Source organism: Columba livia, chromosome 7 (genome assembly GCF_036013475.1).
Source record: "Columba livia isolate bColLiv1 breed racing homer chromosome 7, bColLiv1.pat.W.v2, whole genome shotgun sequence".
Classification (NCBI taxonomy): Eukaryota; Metazoa; Chordata; class Aves; order Columbiformes; family Columbidae; genus Columba; species Columba livia.
The window spans coordinates 27,898,210-27,914,781 of NC_088608.1; the positions used below are offsets into that span (position 1 = coordinate 27,898,210).

A 16,572-nucleotide genomic window follows, 5' to 3' on the forward strand; every position below is an offset into this window, starting at 1 on the left:
GCCAACAAACCTGAGCATTTGTGATGGTTTGTGTACTACTCTGTTGGCAGGAAAGACAAAGCTGTCACTGTTAGTATTTAATCCATGTCACTTTTGTGCTGCTGACCATGAACTTAGTGTTTCTGTAAACACAGAGTGACATTGTCCATCCAGCATTGTTGATGTGCTTTGTTTCCCCTAGAGTTGAGCACAGAATCTACACTTTGATCTGCTTGGTCGAAATGTATTCACTTTTTGTATTTAGTGCTTGTATCCTTAATCTTATTTTCACAAATGTTAGTAATGAAAGTTTTACTATACAATTACAGTTTTACAGTTGCAATATTCTGTTCTAAGCAGCACATATTTGTTTCCAATACAGCAACAAAAAAAGTACCAGAAGATCAAGAGTTCAGCTATTATAGTGCAGTCTTACATCAGAGGATGGAAGGTGAGTCTCCTGTTACTGCGGCTGGGTCTGCACGGTGAGAATCATAGAAACACAGAACAGTTTGGGTTGAAGGGACCTTCCAAGCTCATCCAGTCCAACCGCTGCCATGAATAGGGACATCTTCACCCAGATCAAGTTGCTCAGAGCCCCGTCCAGCCTGGCCTGGGATGTCTGCAGGGATGGGGCATCCACCACCTCTCTGGGCAACCTGGGACAGGGTCTCATCACCCTCAGTGTAAAAATGTAAGGTGAGCAGCAGGTCCGAAAACAACATTTCAAGTGCAGTGAGCCTCCTGACTTTCATACCTTCTGTCCATTGAGCTGTGGCTGTGCCGTAGCTGTTAAACACTCGTGTTTGCCACAGAAGAGGTGAGTTTGGGATATCTGCTGGTAGCCTGGGCTCAAAATCCCTGCAAACAGTGCAGACTGGCACCACGCTAAACTACTGGGTTATCCTTGGGGCATCTTCTGACAGAGAATTTGGAGAGAGATGCCCTCTTTCCATGGGCTGGAGTGTGAATGAGCAGGTCTGGTGTTCAGAGCAAACCCAAGTACGCACTAATCAGGCAGGCCAGAGAGGGATGGTCCAGGGCTCTGCCACTGGCCTTATGAAAACTGACTTTGGACCAATTTGGAAGAAATAAGTCATGGTTGGCAGTTATTTTACAGTTAACAGAACGAACAAAATTGAAAGCAGGCTTAAAATAAAGCATTTGGGTCACCAGTCCTCAATCCTCTTGCTGCTCAGTGCGTTGTACTCAACTTGTGTTGAGCAAGTACGTTATCGCTGTTTGCGTGTCCTCTGCCTCAATTTGCTACAACTTTGCTGCTTCTCTGAGAGTTTTGAGCTTTATGAAGGGATAATCCTGCAGTCATAGCAGCGACTGAAGGAGTGATGCTGTCAAACCAGGTAAAAATGAGGTTAACAGCTCACATGAAAGCAGCCACAGTGCTTAAAGCAACTACTGCTGTCCAGCTTTAGAAAAAAATGTCCCCGGGCTCTTCTGTTTTCTTACTAACATTTCTCTACCCCATGAAATGTGGCTTTCTCCTCTATTTAGGGAAGAGGAACTGCCTTTAAATCTGGAGTCTGTTCCCCTCCTGTCAGCCGGTGAAGGAAGGGGATGCAGTTACTTGCTATAGGTGTAAACAGCCCTCTTCTGCCTAGAAGGCTTTAATTTTGCTATTGTAATTTAATGTCACTTTTTTCCTTGATTTTTACATTTTGTTATTTTGTGTAAATGAGTTAAAAACATCCTTTCAGTCTGACTGTCGATGTGCTGTCTTCTTCCATGAGCATTATTTGAAGAAAACTGGGTAAAAGCATCATCTCATCTGGAGTTATGGATTTCTGTTTGTCATTGGAGAACACGCTCTTTTGGGGTAGCACTGCCATGGATAAAACCTTGGTATGACAGCAGCCTTAAGTGTGACTGAGAGCCAGGCACTTTATTTGTGATTTATTCTTTATTACAGTCTAAATGAATAAGACATATACTGTGTAGAGGAAGAGTATTGTTGCTTTTGTGCAGACAGACATATCAATATCTCAGATGATGCAGTAAATATGGGAGAAAACTAAATGTTGAACTAAGATTCCCTGAACTACCAGTCCTGAGCTCTGGCTTGTGCACAGAATCTTCCCTGGAACAGTGAATATTAGGCTGCAGAGCATTAATTAATTTATTTTCCTGGGGATTTGGAGACATTATGTTTTGGTTTTACAGGTTGCAGTGACTTAGTTGAAAATCATTAAGAAATTATAGTTATTTATATGAATAAAATAATGTTTTTAATTGTTTATAGGCTCGGAAGCTTCTTCGGGAACTTAAGCATCAGAAGCGTTGTAACGAGGCTGCCACAATAATTGCCGCTTACTGGCATGGTACCCAGGTAAGAAAGTGGCAACAAATTGTGCACATAATTGTCTCTACATAGAGTGAAGAAGGCCCTTCAGGATAAAGTTATCTGGGAATATTTTCAGCAGCTTAAACTACCAATTTTTATGTTTCTCTTTGCAGCTAACATGTTTTAGCTGGTGCAATCCGGGAAGCTGGGACGCGCTTTAATATTTGCTGTTTGTAGTGACTGGTTTCTTTCTTTCTTTCTGGCACCACTGGGAACTTTGCAGTAGCCTTTTCTTTCCTAAGCCTTTCTATATCCCGTTTCCAAATGCATCACAGGCGCGAAGGGAACTGAGACGGCTGAAGGAGGAGGCTAGAAATAAACATGCTATTGCTGTTATTTGGGCTTTCTGGCTTGGATATAAGGTACTTCATGCACATATCACATGCCTCCCTTCATTACCCAACAATACCAACATTTCATCTGTAGTAAATAGTGATAATTAATAACTAATACAATTTACTTTAGAATAATAGAGCATGATCATTGATTCCTTCCATTTCCATTCATGCCACACTTAATAAATCTGACAACATTCTGTCTGTCAGTTTTTTGTAGAGTAGGAAATTCTTTGCATGGCAGCCAAGTAGTGATTTGCACTAACAAGCCATTAGACTAGATTAAAAATGACTAGACTATGGTATTCTCAAATTCAGAAATGCATTTAACTCCATGTAAATTTGCAAAGCATGGTTTGTGGGGGGAGAGAAGGTCGGGGATTTTTTTAGTGTGTTTTTTTCCCCCCCCCAACAAGTGCTTTCAGTGACACTGTATTAGCGATTTAATTGAGATTTTCACCAGGCTGTATATTCTGCACCCTGGACAGTCTTCACTTACAAGTTCAAACAAACGCTATTAAGTTTTACTAAATTTTAGTTTTAATTGGTTTAATTGATTCTTTGGCTGTGATTTGAACCAGTAAGAAAATTTCAGTAAGTACAAGCACAATTTTATGACCTGATCTTTGAGCAGAAAATGATGTTAGTATGCAATTCTAAACTTACAGCCCTAGAAAAATCCCAGGAATTCCAGCATCAGCTGTTTGTTTTCAGAAGCAGAGTCCCACTGAAAGATTCTTGTTAATCCCCAGCCTGCAGTTGTGGGTTATGTGAACATTTGAAATGCTGTTTGCTAGAGGTCAAAATTTTCTTCGTTTAAATCAATAAATTTGTAACGTAGTTGAAAACTTTATTTAGTAAACACTTTACATTTAAAACATCTTCCAGTTATTATTTAGGTTGGAGGGGTGGCGGGGCTGTTGTCAGAACACCTGGCCAACTAGATGGATAAATGTGCTCAAATGACACCTGTGGTATAATGCTTAATTTGACCCTTGCTATTTTGATATAGATATATTAGATTTGTATTAGATTTCTAAAGAATCCAAACAAACACATACAGAACTTTCCTGATACTAGAGAGACTTTGCATCTTTTCAGTTCTAGCTTGATATTTAGGTATCTATGAAATTTGACCGACACGCTGCTTGCTCTGCATTTGTTTAAATGCAATATATTGATAATTTCTTCTCTTTTTAATCAGAATTCCAGTCACCAAAAAATTGCTCAGTACTGTGGAAGTGATATTTACTTTCCCAGTTTTAAGACGTTCTTCAGAATTAAGGAGGACACATCCAGAAAGCAATGCAAAGTGTATTAACTGTGTTAGAGCTCCTCATGTAATTTAATTTACTGCTAGGGTTAGGTGAGGTTGTGGTTGAACTCGATGATCCTGAGGGTCTCTTCCAATAGAAATGATTCTATGATTAATTATTTAGCAGATTTAGATAATTCTTAACATGTTTTACTAGTTATTTTTATCAATTGGCTCATAGGAACTTCATGAAAAATTGCCTCCTTATTCCTTAAATATAAATTATATATATATTTAAAGATAATCTAAATTGAATTAAGATTAGAAAAAGAATTATAGTATCTGATAAAAGATAAAACTTGTTTTGACTTGTGCGATGTTTTATCTTTTCCAAGAGAATATTTAAAACTAGATTTCTGAAAGTTCTCTTCAGATAACTATAGACCTCAAGTACTCTGTTTCCTTCCTTTTCACAAAAGAGACAAATATTCTGCAGATCTCTTGTTTTTCCTGTATAGTAGGGGGTTTTGTTCCAAGGGGATGAGTGACAAATATTCTTGATGAGAGCCGATATCTAACGCAAATTAACCTTTCTAGTTACATCAGAAACTTGTCAGTGGCACAGGCTGGAAGTGCTTCTGCATATACCCTGTTTCCCTGAAAATAAGACCTACCCCAAAAATAAGCCCTAGCAGGATTTTTCAGGGTTTTTGAGGATGCTCGAAATATAAGCCCTACTCCAAAAATAAGCCCCAGTTACAGTTAATTAAAAAAATCAATTTAAATAGTGTCCAGGCAGCTATACATATAAAAAAGTGAAGTTAATTGGCAACAGAATGCAGCAGGACAGATGTAACAGAATGTGATGACATGACTATATTTGAATAAATGTTGATTTTCTTGTTCAAGAATAAATGTAGATTGTTGTTCATGGAAAAACAAAACATCCCTTGAAAGTAAGACCTAACACATCTTTTGGAGCAAAAATTAAATAAGACCCTGTCTTACTTTCCGAGAAACAGGGTAACTCAGCAACTAGAGCCACTGTGACTCATCCTGTAATACTGGTACTCTTCATTTTGCTTGATTTTATCATCAGGTTACTGAATAACAAATGTACCCATTATCTCCTAAAATGTGAGATTCTGTTAAGTTGCCCATACACACCTTTGTGTTTAGAATACTTTGCAAATGGCTTTCCTAAAATGGGATGGATTGGTTAAATGTTAGTAGGTGCCTAGCTCTTTGTATGTGAGGAAGGTGTGAGGTTTGGGGGGTTTACCCCTTCAGTCCTTAAATACAGACATAATTTACTAGGCTGGAGAATTAAAGTACATAAAGATCAAAATAAAAAATGAGCTCCAGAATAAAAGCCCTCAATACAGTGCCGGTAATTCATCATTATGTGTGCAGTGTCAGAGTTGGTTCTGTTCTGCCAGTGGAAGAAAGGACCAGACAGTGAGATGTTTAGTAAACCTGGATTTTCACATACATCATTTTCATCATGCAACTGCCAGCAAAGTTTTCCATTAGAATCCAGTTACGAGATACCACAGAAAAGAAGATGGAAAACACTGATAGCAGATCACAGGGCTGACAAAATTCTTATCTGCACATGCCACTTAAGAGGCTTTTTGAACCTCTGATGTGGCTTCACATCAATTCCACCAACACATTGGGGTTTGAAGGTTAATCGCTGTTCTTCCATCTCTCTATATCTTGATTTTAAGTTGGCTGTTCTGTTTGGGGAGAAGCCTTTTCCTGGTGGTTTTGCTGTCTGCATCGGGCTGTCTCTTTTGTTCACTATCTAACCCTTTTAGGCTCGGAGGGAGTTGAGACGCTTGAAGGAGGAGGCTAGGCGTAAGCATGCTGTGGCAGTCATTTGGGCTTACTGGCTTGGACTGAAGGTACTTTCTCAACGTGAACTCAATAAAGCGTGGCATCTTACTAACACTTAATGAACAAGCAGTTATGCAGGCTCACTAGTAGGGGTGATTTTTTTTTTACACATAATTACTTTGCTTAATTTTGTCGTGGACTTTACTGAAAAAATCCTAAGCCTTGTTTATAGAAGTATTTAGGTATCGATGGTTTTTGTCATACCAGGAATTTCAGTTTTCAATCAGAAGACAAATGACAAATTAAAGGGACCATATTATGGTGGTTGACTTTAAAACCTGACCCACGTTGGCAAAGATCCTATCCAGAAAGATTACAAGGATGTATTTTCTTGTCAGGACCTCTGCTTGTTTGGGTGGAGACCCCTGTGTCGAGGGCACAGGGTAAAGCTAATGATAATTGATAACAATAATTGGTCTTGGGGTCTCTTCCAACCAAAATGATTCTATAATATCCTGTCACTTCCATCAAGCCTTTGTAGGTCATGACATTGTTACCTGTGGCTGGTGGCCACCAAGAATTCCCAGAAAAACTGAGCTATAGAGGTGTCCCTTGTTTTCTGTCCCTTTCTTCCAACGACTGGTCGGCAAAAGAAAACATGTTTGTAATCTGGAAAAATGTAGTTCTGCTCTGTAAACAGACTGTGAAAAATGGCATCTTGAGATGTTTCAGGTCTGTGCCCAGATGATTTGCATAACACCGTTTCCAAACGCTTTTACAGCTGCAGTCCTGAAGAACTGTGGGAATCTGAATCGTTTTTGTTTGGCTGGGTGTCGCTTTTGCTAATAGAGGTATTGTAGAAGTATAAAAGGGAACAATTTGCTTGATAATGCAGAGTTAAGCCCAGCTCTCCTATTTTCATCCTTAATTCCAACAATGATGAAATGGGAAAAATAGTTACAAAACATACAATTATATATAATCTATGTCTATTATGTACATCTATATGTATTATGTATATAAAAATTAGAATACATTGCAGGAAACCAGAGCTGGAAATACAAAGGAGCCATTTTAAGAAGTCATTCTGCAGATCAGAATCACACTTACTGCCAACGTGGGTCTGTTTTTATGATTTTGAAACAAGAATATGGCCCTCCCGAGAACTCAGAGGCTGTTTTATATCAAACAGCGGCATTTAAATGAAAACTGATGAATCCCAAACCTTTAAGGCACATTACAGCAGAAATATGTTTCTGCCTGTCTGTGGTGTGGTTTTTCAGTTTATTTTTTTTAATAATGTAAGCAGTACTTCTGTCTTACCTGAAACACACAGATTTTTCTGAATAAGAACATAATCTGTAATTCCAATATATCACTGTTACCATGGGCAGTTCTCCTTTGGTGGCAAAGTATTTTCACCCGTGACATGTGGAGGTGAAGATTTAAACTGATATAAATGTTCAAGATTACACCATTAATTCTTGAGGTTGTGGTTTGGGGTTTTTTTTTTTTTTTGATTTTAATAGCATTTTTAGTATTATCCAGATTTCGGCTTTTCTGGAATGGCTTGCATTTCTCAGTGCTTGCTTTGCAGCTTCCCTGCAGCGCCGATAGGATGTGTGGGTGTATATTAGTCCCTTTGTTCCAAATTAATTTGCACCTTGCAGCTCACGAAGAATTAATATAAAGCAACATCATTAAAGAGAGTCTATGAGAATATGGTGAGATTTGGGATGATTGTGGTTGGAGTGGCTTTGAGTGTCTTAATTTCCATCCTTGAATAATAAATAAAGGATGTGCACTAATTACAGAGCACTAAACCTTACAGAAAATCAGTGAATAAGAACTCTAATAATTTTTCTTACAAAATGAGGAGGAAAAAAGCTATGTGCTGTATTTGCATAGAATGAAGACAGCTGACTGCTGTACATTCTGTTGATGCATCTTAATGTGTAGTTAAGCAAAGCCTGTTTGTATCTGGGTTTTTTTTAATCCCAGATCTTTGCTTTCAAAACACTGGCTTTTCTTAAAATGCATGACACTCAAGTTGGGGCATAAGGTGTTCCACATAAGGCAAATGAGCTTTTTCTTAGTAATTGATGTGGGTTTTTCCTCTGCGGGTTGATTTTCTGGTTACAGTGAACTCAGCAACACGTAGCAAGTTAGCTAAAACCACTACATTTGCTCTGGGGTAAATTATGCAAAGCCATGATGTTTTCTCTGGTTTTTGCTCAAAATTTTTAACAGGTGTGTTGCAAGCTGTGCCAAAGTTTATTATTTTATTAAAAATAATAAAAATAAAAATCGGGGGATGTTTCAGCTAACTTGACGTAAGCCAGGGCTTCGCATAAAGCTGCAAACTGGTTGTGGTCTCTCTCTCAGATGGGTTTCCTGAAGGGAAGAATTCAAATACTGTGCTAAAATCAGTATCACCTCGAAAAATCGTTCTCAGCGATCACTTTTTAATTTTTTTAAAAAATAGGTTTTAGTAGCACGTATCAAGCTTGCTGACATTAAGCAACCTGTGCTTTTATCAAACACAAAAACTTGTTGTCCTTTTTGAGTTAAGACTGTTTATGTGAAGGGTTGTTTCGTGCATAAGTCTGCTCTGGAGAAAAATATCCCTTTATATTACAGTAAACTCTGTATTAAAGGAGAAAATCTTAAAGGAGAAAAATAAAAAACAGTTCATGAGTTAACTATATAATTACCATTAGTTCAGTGTGATTTCAGACACAATGAAATATGTGTTACTGGTGATACCTCACTTCTTCCAGACCAGTTTTATGCAAAAAACCCATGAAAATGGATTCATGCTGTGAAATCAAGAATATTTGAATAGCTTGCCTTTTCAAAGGAAAGTATTTCAAATTCTCTGTTAAATTTGGAAATTACTCAGGTCATCTGAGGTAACTCTCTGACCTCTTGGTTCATGTATTTTAAGTGTACGCAGGTAATGTTCCCCTTTCAGGGGACACTTTGCATGCTTGTATGCTTTTGAAGTATTTTTCTGTCATAGAACTTTATAAAATAGAGTACCTGTGGAAACAAATTTGTTCTTTGTATTCACTTGGAGGGTTTGTTTAACTTTTCAGGTCCGTAGAGAGTACAGGAAATTCTTCAGAGCCAATGCTGGAAGAAAAATTTATGAATTTACCCTTCAGAGACTTGTATGTATATATCCATACAAAGCACATGTACATTTTCTGTGTTTCAGCGTTTTGTTTTCTAGCAAAAGTAACAGCTGTATCGTGGCCTTAGTAGTCTTTGTAAGGAAATATCCAAGGTCAGCATATGGAAAATTGACAACTTAAATACTCTGATGTTGTGAAGATAGTGTTTTGAAGGTGTGGGAATGGCACTGGCTAAGCATTTGCCATGCTTACATGATGTCTAAATCTGCATATCTCAGTATACCTGGCTTTTTAAAGCCATATTCAGTTTTATTAAAACTGAGAGTTGCTGGTTTTAAAGATTTTTTTAAATGCTTTTAATCACAGAGCATCTGCTTTTCCTTGCTTATCGCAATAACTCTGGTATTTGAACATTAATTAAACATCTTGCTTCAATTTTATCACAGATGCAAAAATACTTCCTGGAAATGAAGAAAAAGATGCCTTCTTTATCACCAATAGATAAAAACTGGCCAGCGAGACCTTACCTTTTCTTGGATTCCACTCACAAGGAACTAAAGAGGATTTTCCATTTGTGGAGGGTAGGACGCATTCTGGCCCAGTCTCTATAGAACTTCATCCCATGATTCTTGATAGTTTTGTTCATGAGGAGCCTGTTTTTAAGATGTATTTCTTCCTGTTCCAGCCAGGATGATTTTATTTCTTTGGAATAAGTGTGTTTCTTGATCATTGTCCTTGGCCTGCAAGGCATATCTCTATCTGCCTACTCCTTTCTGGGCCTAGGGAGAGGATTGCGTCCTGCCATCAGCTTGTAACCTAATAGTAAAGCAGTTTTATGTGCCTGTTCCCTGTTAACTGGTAGCTCATAATACTTGTGTCCAGGGCCAGGACTGGGACTAGAGCTTGGACTGATATTGGAAGTACCTGGTGGAAATTTTTGCTTAGAAACTGTGGTCAGCTGAGGTTTGGTTTGGATCTTTGAATGGAGAGAATGGCAAGAATCCATACAAGTGCTGATGGGACATTTTACTCATCTTGGGGGCTACATTTTCTATGAATCATCAAGGAATGGATCTTCTTTCTGAGCCTGCAAAATTCATCCTCTCAGCTATGTTTTTTTCTTTCTCTCTGCTTACATAAACTTCCACAATCATGAAACTGTATATGTATATGTGAAGCGTTTTAGTACAATCTTCCAATGACTGGTATTGATAGATTAAGCTCATGTTCAAATGCAACATGCTTAAATAAGATGTTTTAGATACTGGTTGTGGTGTACTTCAGAAGTATCTAGAAGGAGAGAGTAGAAAAACCCCTCTGCTGTTTGTTACTGTGCTACAGCAGCGTGTAGGATGGAGCTGAGTCACGTCAGAAGTATATGAAGAATGTGCATCTTGAGCAATAGGCAAACATTAAGTTGTGCTGCTTCATATCAGATGTGGAAGGATAATTTTTTGTTTGTGTAATATGTCATGTTTTGTAGTGTAAAAAGTACAGAGACCAGTTCACAGATCAGCAGAAGCTTATCTATGAGGAAAAACTGGAAGCAAGTGAACTTTTCAAGGATAAGAAGGCTTTATATCCAGCCAGGTAATGACTTATTCTACTGCTTTTAGCATACAGTACATTCAACATCCTTACGTAGTTTTAGGAAACAGAGCAAGATTCTGCTTTTACCTTAAGCAGGAAAGTGCGTTTTCATTGTTTGACAGTGTCACTCCATGATTTTTCTTTACAATCCTGGCAACTGACCTCAGTTTGCTTCTGATTTAAGCTGGTGCAGCACAAATCCCGTGATACTGAGCAGTTCTGTCCAGAAGCCGTGATGTTTTGTTGTCCTAACCCCCCATGACCTGTTCACATCATAAAAGTTTGGAGAACTCGTAGAAGGGAACGACTCTCACCCTTTCCCCTAGTTTCCATCACGCTGGTTCCTGCAACCAATTAAGTGACAATGTCACTCCCTGATGACACGCGCCAGGGAGCTCTCATGTGTTCAACCTTAGTACATCCAGCCTTATGTTCTTATGTGAAGTCTGGGTAATTTAAGAGTTAGATACATTGGTATATATATTTTCTAAAGAATACTTAAAAAAACCCAGAAGTGCTCATTTCCATTTTATGTTTTTTTAATTGCAGAATTCTTTAAAATATGGAATCTCTGCAAATATGTTATTTGGTTTCTCACATTGAGTACTTAAAAACTGATAAATTCTTGTCATTGCTATCTGTGGAGCTACTGTTACTCAAGAAAGCGCAGTAGAATCTGATTTTACTTAAGGAATGGACTTTTTTTTTTTCTTTGCATGCAATAAAACTGTCAGAGATCTGATGTCCTTAAAAGAACTTGAAGTGAATATGAGCTTAGAAACTGTGATTTTCTTGAAAACAGAGGTCTTGTCCATCTCAGGAGAGTTTACTTTTAGAGGCCATAGTTTGCACAGAGCAGGAACAAGGTGCTGTAGAGCAAGTTCAGGCTTCAGTAAAGGAATCTGCAGGAGTTGCTGAGGGCGGTTCCGCTCATGTTCAAGCTCTGCTTGGTTGGTTGTGTGTTTTACTTCATTTTCTCATGCTTCGAGTCAGTATACAGCTGATCAGCGTAGAGCTCCTTGGGAAGGAAGGAATTTTATTTATATCCCTGATTGGGTACTTTTAACACTAAGACTGAACAATGAAATATCATATAGCAAACTATATATATCTGAGTTACTTTTATCCGAGACATTTTAAAGTGGTATATGTGATAGAGAGTAACTGTGGACTCCTTACAGTTTGGGCTTGTAAGTCATTATCGTTTGATTAGGGACGAAGTCGACAGAGAATCTATGGTTTTAGTGACTGTGGTTTCATAATGCTAATTAATAAAAACAAAACAAGAAAAAACAATAACAACAAACACATAAAAACCAAACCAAGAAAAAACAATAACAAACACATAAAAACCAAACCAACCAACCAAAAACCCACCACCAACAAAAAACAAAGCCCAAAGCTCCAGCATGGTAGAACATTACCCAGCCTGCTCTCATTTCGAAACATTTCCATCTGGTTTTGTCCTTTATTCAGAGCTGATTAGCCCCTCTTGTTTTTTTTTATTGGCCTTAAAGGTGGAGGAAATTACTCGTATAAAGTTTCTGATCAGTTAGTATGATAATGACTCATAGGATGTGGCTAATTTTCTGTGTATAGTATAATTATTTAAGGACAGAGAGAGACTTCTGGTGAGCACTAAAATACCAGTAACCCTTTCCCTGGCTCCACAAAGCCTGAGTAGGATGTGACGGTCTCAGTAGGTTTACTTTTTCCCTGTGATTTTTTTATTTACTTCGTGTTTCTCTCATCTTTTTGCTGAGCAGCGTCGGGCAGCCGTTCCAAGGGGCGTATTTGGAAATCAGCAAGAACCCCAAGTACAAAAAACTGAAAGATGCTGTGGATGAAAAGATCATCATTGCGGAAGTTGTCAATAAGATCAATAGAGCTAACGGGAAGGTAATGAAATGGCATTGCTTTATCCAGAAGCAAAGATAATTTTTGCTCTAAATAAACTGAGAGAGAGACTTAATAGTCTGAGGATTTTTAAAAACGCCTCAAGACTGGAAATGTTGGATTTATAGAAACGGGTGATTTTAAGCACCCATTTTACATTTATATAAAGATAGCTAAAATCTTATTCGGGTTTGTAGTTTTCAGTGAATTTTCCAAAAAAAAAGGCATCTCATCAACTGGTAACAGATTGTACTGATTCACAACTAAATGTAGTCTCTGGACCAAACTTAGATCTTCTATTTGCCAACTGAAGAAAATAGTTTTAGAGAATGTTGTTCCTGTTCGAGTGTTTAGAAAACATAAACTTTCAAGATTCACACTGTTGTTTAAGCTCCTCGTTATCATGTTTTATTATGTTTTTAAATTGTGAGTGGCATATTCTGCTATCTTTGCCTGTCTTCTGATTGATATCAAAGGTTTTTTGGAATGAAGAGGCAGGTTTCTTGTATCATTTGAATAAAGCTGTTAAATATGCTGGGTACTTTTTTTATTCTGCCAACAAAGGACTTGTTTTGCATTTAAATTATACTTATTAAAACAGGAAGCATTATCCTCCTGTAGTAAATGTAATTGTTTTCACCATGTCTGTCTAAATATTAGAAGTAGTAGATCTCAGCTTCTCAGATGTCAGTGTCATTTATGCATTCGTGGGAGTGAAATTAGGTTGCCTGTTGCTGATGGCAAGTTAATTTTATAGTTTAGAAGAAACTAATTAAATGAAGGCAGTATCTTTTCTGTACTTGCATAGGCTACAGCTCTAAAAATTTTTGAGAAAATAAAAAATAATAATGCAAAAAGATATATGGTTCCATGTGCTTGAGAAAGCTGCTTCTTAATTGTAATAGTTAAGATTTTGTTATTTCAAGTTTTACAGGAGAAAAAGCGATATGTAGATTAATTTCTTGTTTCTCGTGGTATTTTCTAAGATGAATTCAGTAACACATTCATGCTTTAAAAATATTTGTTGATTTAAAATATTAATGTGTATCTTCTTAAAGAGTAATTCCAATAGATAAAGGGAGGAGAACGTAACGTTGAAAATACCTATGTGATGATTTGTGTTCTGCAACACAGTTTTGGTGTGAGTAACAGTAAATAGTGAGGCTTAGTCCTGATTAGCTGTCACTGAAAAGGTACGTTGGTTTTCCTGGGGACTGACAGAGCATGAGAAATAAGGTTATCCTGATTTGCATAGTTTCTGAGTTTCCATTTCTGAATTTTAGAACTCTAAGCTAGTGATTAAAGCAACTGTTTATATCTAAACATATGTGCCAAAATGAGCTAAGCTTCTCAATCTATGATTAGATACATAAATAAATTTGACCTGATTTTAACTGATCTGCAGCTTTTCCTGAACATCAGATGTACATGTTTACTAATATAGGCCAAGCTTATTAACTCTGTGTAGTGCTCATAGTCTTAGTTAGGTGCTCAATGAAGACCGGTTCCCAATTTGTGTAGGTAATGGTTTGCATTTTTGTTATTTTCACAGGCTACATCCAGGATTTTCTTATTAACCAAAAATAACGTGCTTCTTGCGGATCAAAAATCTGGGAATATCAAGTCAGAGGTTCCACTGGGAGATGTTACCAAAGTGTCCATGAGCTCCCAGAATGACGGATTCTTCGCAGTGCACCTCAAGGAGGTTGGTTACAACTTTATAATGCAATAATATGACTGGTTTACATGCAGTGATATGAATGTTGTTTATTAATTACTTTTCAGCATTAAATCATAGTGGTTAGCCTGTAGGTTTAGAAGTTTATTGAACTTTGCCACATCTGCAAAAATTTAAAACCACTGAAGCCAAGTGAGAACAGTTATGACATTATGAACGATCATTTACTTTTGAAAATCATGTTTCCCATTTCAATATAGACTCTCTGCGACTGAGTTTTCCATTTGTAAAATGGGCCTTCAATTTGGTTCAGATACCTCCTGGCTGTATTTTCCACTTAGCTTCTCATATACTTCTTCCTGCCACACTGGCACAATATTTCTCTCTTCTTTATGGGGTGCCAAGAAATGCACGTTATGGCCCAGCAGATTTGGGTTTTTTGATTTTCTCAAGAGGTTTGTAGTTTATTTGGGAGTGCATTGCATTTTGATCCTATACACTGCACTGCATCCCTATTTAATTTACATGGCAAAAGACTGTTATTTCATTGCAGGGGGAAGAGAAGACGCCTCATCAAACCTCCTGCTTGGCTGGCATTTAATATTGTTCATATTCTAGTAGTCCTAACTGCTTTCTGTTTCAGGGTTCAGGAGCAGCTGGTAAAGGAGATTTCCTGCTCAGCAGCGACCACCTGATTGAAATGGCCACTAAACTTTACCGTACGACTCTCAGCCAAACCAAACAGAAGCTCAACATCGAGATATCTGATGAGTATGTGTCTGGTTTGCTTAAAATTGTGTTCCCTTCTGTGTTCTCTTCTAATGTTAGAAAAACAAAACACATTTTTATAACTAATCCTTCTTTTCTCTTGACAGAGTACTGTAAGTAACGATCCGATTTTCAATGTATGCTCATTTCTAGTATTCATTTTGGCTCTTATTTCCTTGAAGGTCATTAGAGAAGATGAGCCTAAGGTAGCTTCAAATAGGGCTATGAAGCAGAATTGCTGCTGTAGAAATAATTAAAAGATATCACATTGGAGAGAGTCTTTTTGTGTGTGACTGAAAAGTTCACATATTCTTATGAGATGTTTGTTGATTAGGGTGGACACTAGGTGCCAAGTCCTAGCGAAAACAACCAAAACAGAATGAAAAAGTCTTCCCCAAACACGTGGAATGATGGCGCTAGTGATGCAGGTGTATAAAGCTCTACCTTCTTTTTTGTGAAGGTGAAAAATGTACTCTTAAAATTTCTGCTGATGGTGTTTCAGGCACCTATTGTTGTTTGGGGTTTTTTGGTTGTTAAAAAGCTTTAATTGATAAAAAACTTCCATCTCAAATTAGTATTTATTTCTGCTTGGTACAGTTTTGCATTTGGCCTTAAGTAAGGACTGCACTTGCAGTGTTTATAGCCATGGAATAAAAACGCCTCCTGAGTCAGAGTCCCTTCAGTCCAGCATCGTTACGTGCTCAGTCTGTTGTGTGAAGTGCCCCCTGATTTCAGGAGCATTGATTTGGTGAGCTTATTAATTGTGAATAAAGAAGAAAATTTGGAACCCTTTAACAATAGTGAAATAAAATTTCTGTGGGCAAAAAGTGAACCTTTTATCTGGCTGCACAGCACTCTTTGTATTCTAGAGTCACAATGGTGAGTACAGTTTTTATCTGTTCACATTTGAGGGTTTATTTAAAGCCAAATTTTACTCTTTCCTTGAAGATGACATCTGCCATTTTCCTTTGTTCTGTAACCAGATGTGATTTAATTTGGTCAAGGGTGTGTGTGGTTTTAGCCTCTAAAAGAATGTGGCTGTCCCCAGTAAGTTTCTAGTTTAGTGGTGGCTACAAAGGAATAAACTACTAAACCCAAGTTAAAGCATGCATTACACTAGTCTGGACTGTCTGCCTTAGGTCTGGAAAACACTCTGATTTTGGGGAATCTTGCCTTTTGGGATGTGGTTTTGTTTCTTGTCTTTCAGATTAAAACCATTCAAGCGTGAATTGCTATTGAGTTTCTCCAGACTAAATAACTTTTAAATTGTTCGCAGTTCCATCTCTGTTGATGGTGAAGAAGTACTATCTTCTCTCTCCCAGAGTTTAGATACAAGTAGGCATTGAGAAGAAAATGTGGCTTTATTTTGACTACTGTACACTGCTTTTTGGAAAGAGAGCTGATATTGGCAAAAAATTCTGTCGATTCAGGGTATGTCTAGTAAGAGACATACCATTGGTATGTATAATATTGGAATAGTGTGCCCAGGAAAACGCAGCACTGGTGACAAGAGATGATGGCTATCGGACCTACTGGCATTTTTCTGATGTTTGCATGGCTGGGAACGCCAAACAAGTTAATTTTTGAGCGTCAGCACTGTGCAGCAGGAACGCAGGACCGAAGGGTGCAGGAGAGGCCACTTCCTCCCCTGAGCTCTGCCGTCAGCTTGATTTGTGCTTTCCGGCTGCAGAACAAATTCTTTGAAGTTTTTGGCCCCTGCTGAGGACTTTTTAAGG

General features: G+C 37.8%; 1 protein-coding gene across 9 annotated transcripts in view; it reads left to right on the top strand.

Moving 5' to 3' along the window:
* MYO1B (myosin IB) overlaps nucleotides 1-16,572 on the top strand; it is a 139,239-nt gene that overhangs the window by 120,181 nt on the left and 2,486 nt on the right. For 4 of the 9 annotated variants that reach the window (XM_065068928.1, XM_065068936.1, XM_065068930.1 and 1 more), the window contains 10 exons: nucleotides 362-430; nucleotides 2,237-2,323; nucleotides 2,614-2,700; nucleotides 5,749-5,835; nucleotides 8,866-8,940; nucleotides 9,351-9,485; nucleotides 10,388-10,494; nucleotides 12,261-12,393; nucleotides 13,943-14,095; nucleotides 14,712-14,839. In XM_065068928.1, the coding sequence (XP_064925000.1) occupies nucleotides 362-430; nucleotides 2,237-2,323; nucleotides 2,614-2,700; nucleotides 5,749-5,835; nucleotides 8,866-8,940; nucleotides 9,351-9,485; nucleotides 10,388-10,494; nucleotides 12,261-12,393; nucleotides 13,943-14,095; nucleotides 14,712-14,839 (1,061 nt within the window). The remainder of the gene's footprint in view (nucleotides 1-361; nucleotides 431-2,236; nucleotides 2,324-2,613; nucleotides 2,701-5,748; nucleotides 5,836-8,865; nucleotides 8,941-9,350; nucleotides 9,486-10,387; nucleotides 10,495-12,260; nucleotides 12,394-13,942; nucleotides 14,096-14,711; nucleotides 14,840-16,572) is intronic. The other 5 variants (XM_065068929.1, XM_065068933.1, XM_065068934.1 and 2 more) reach the window with 2 other exon arrangements.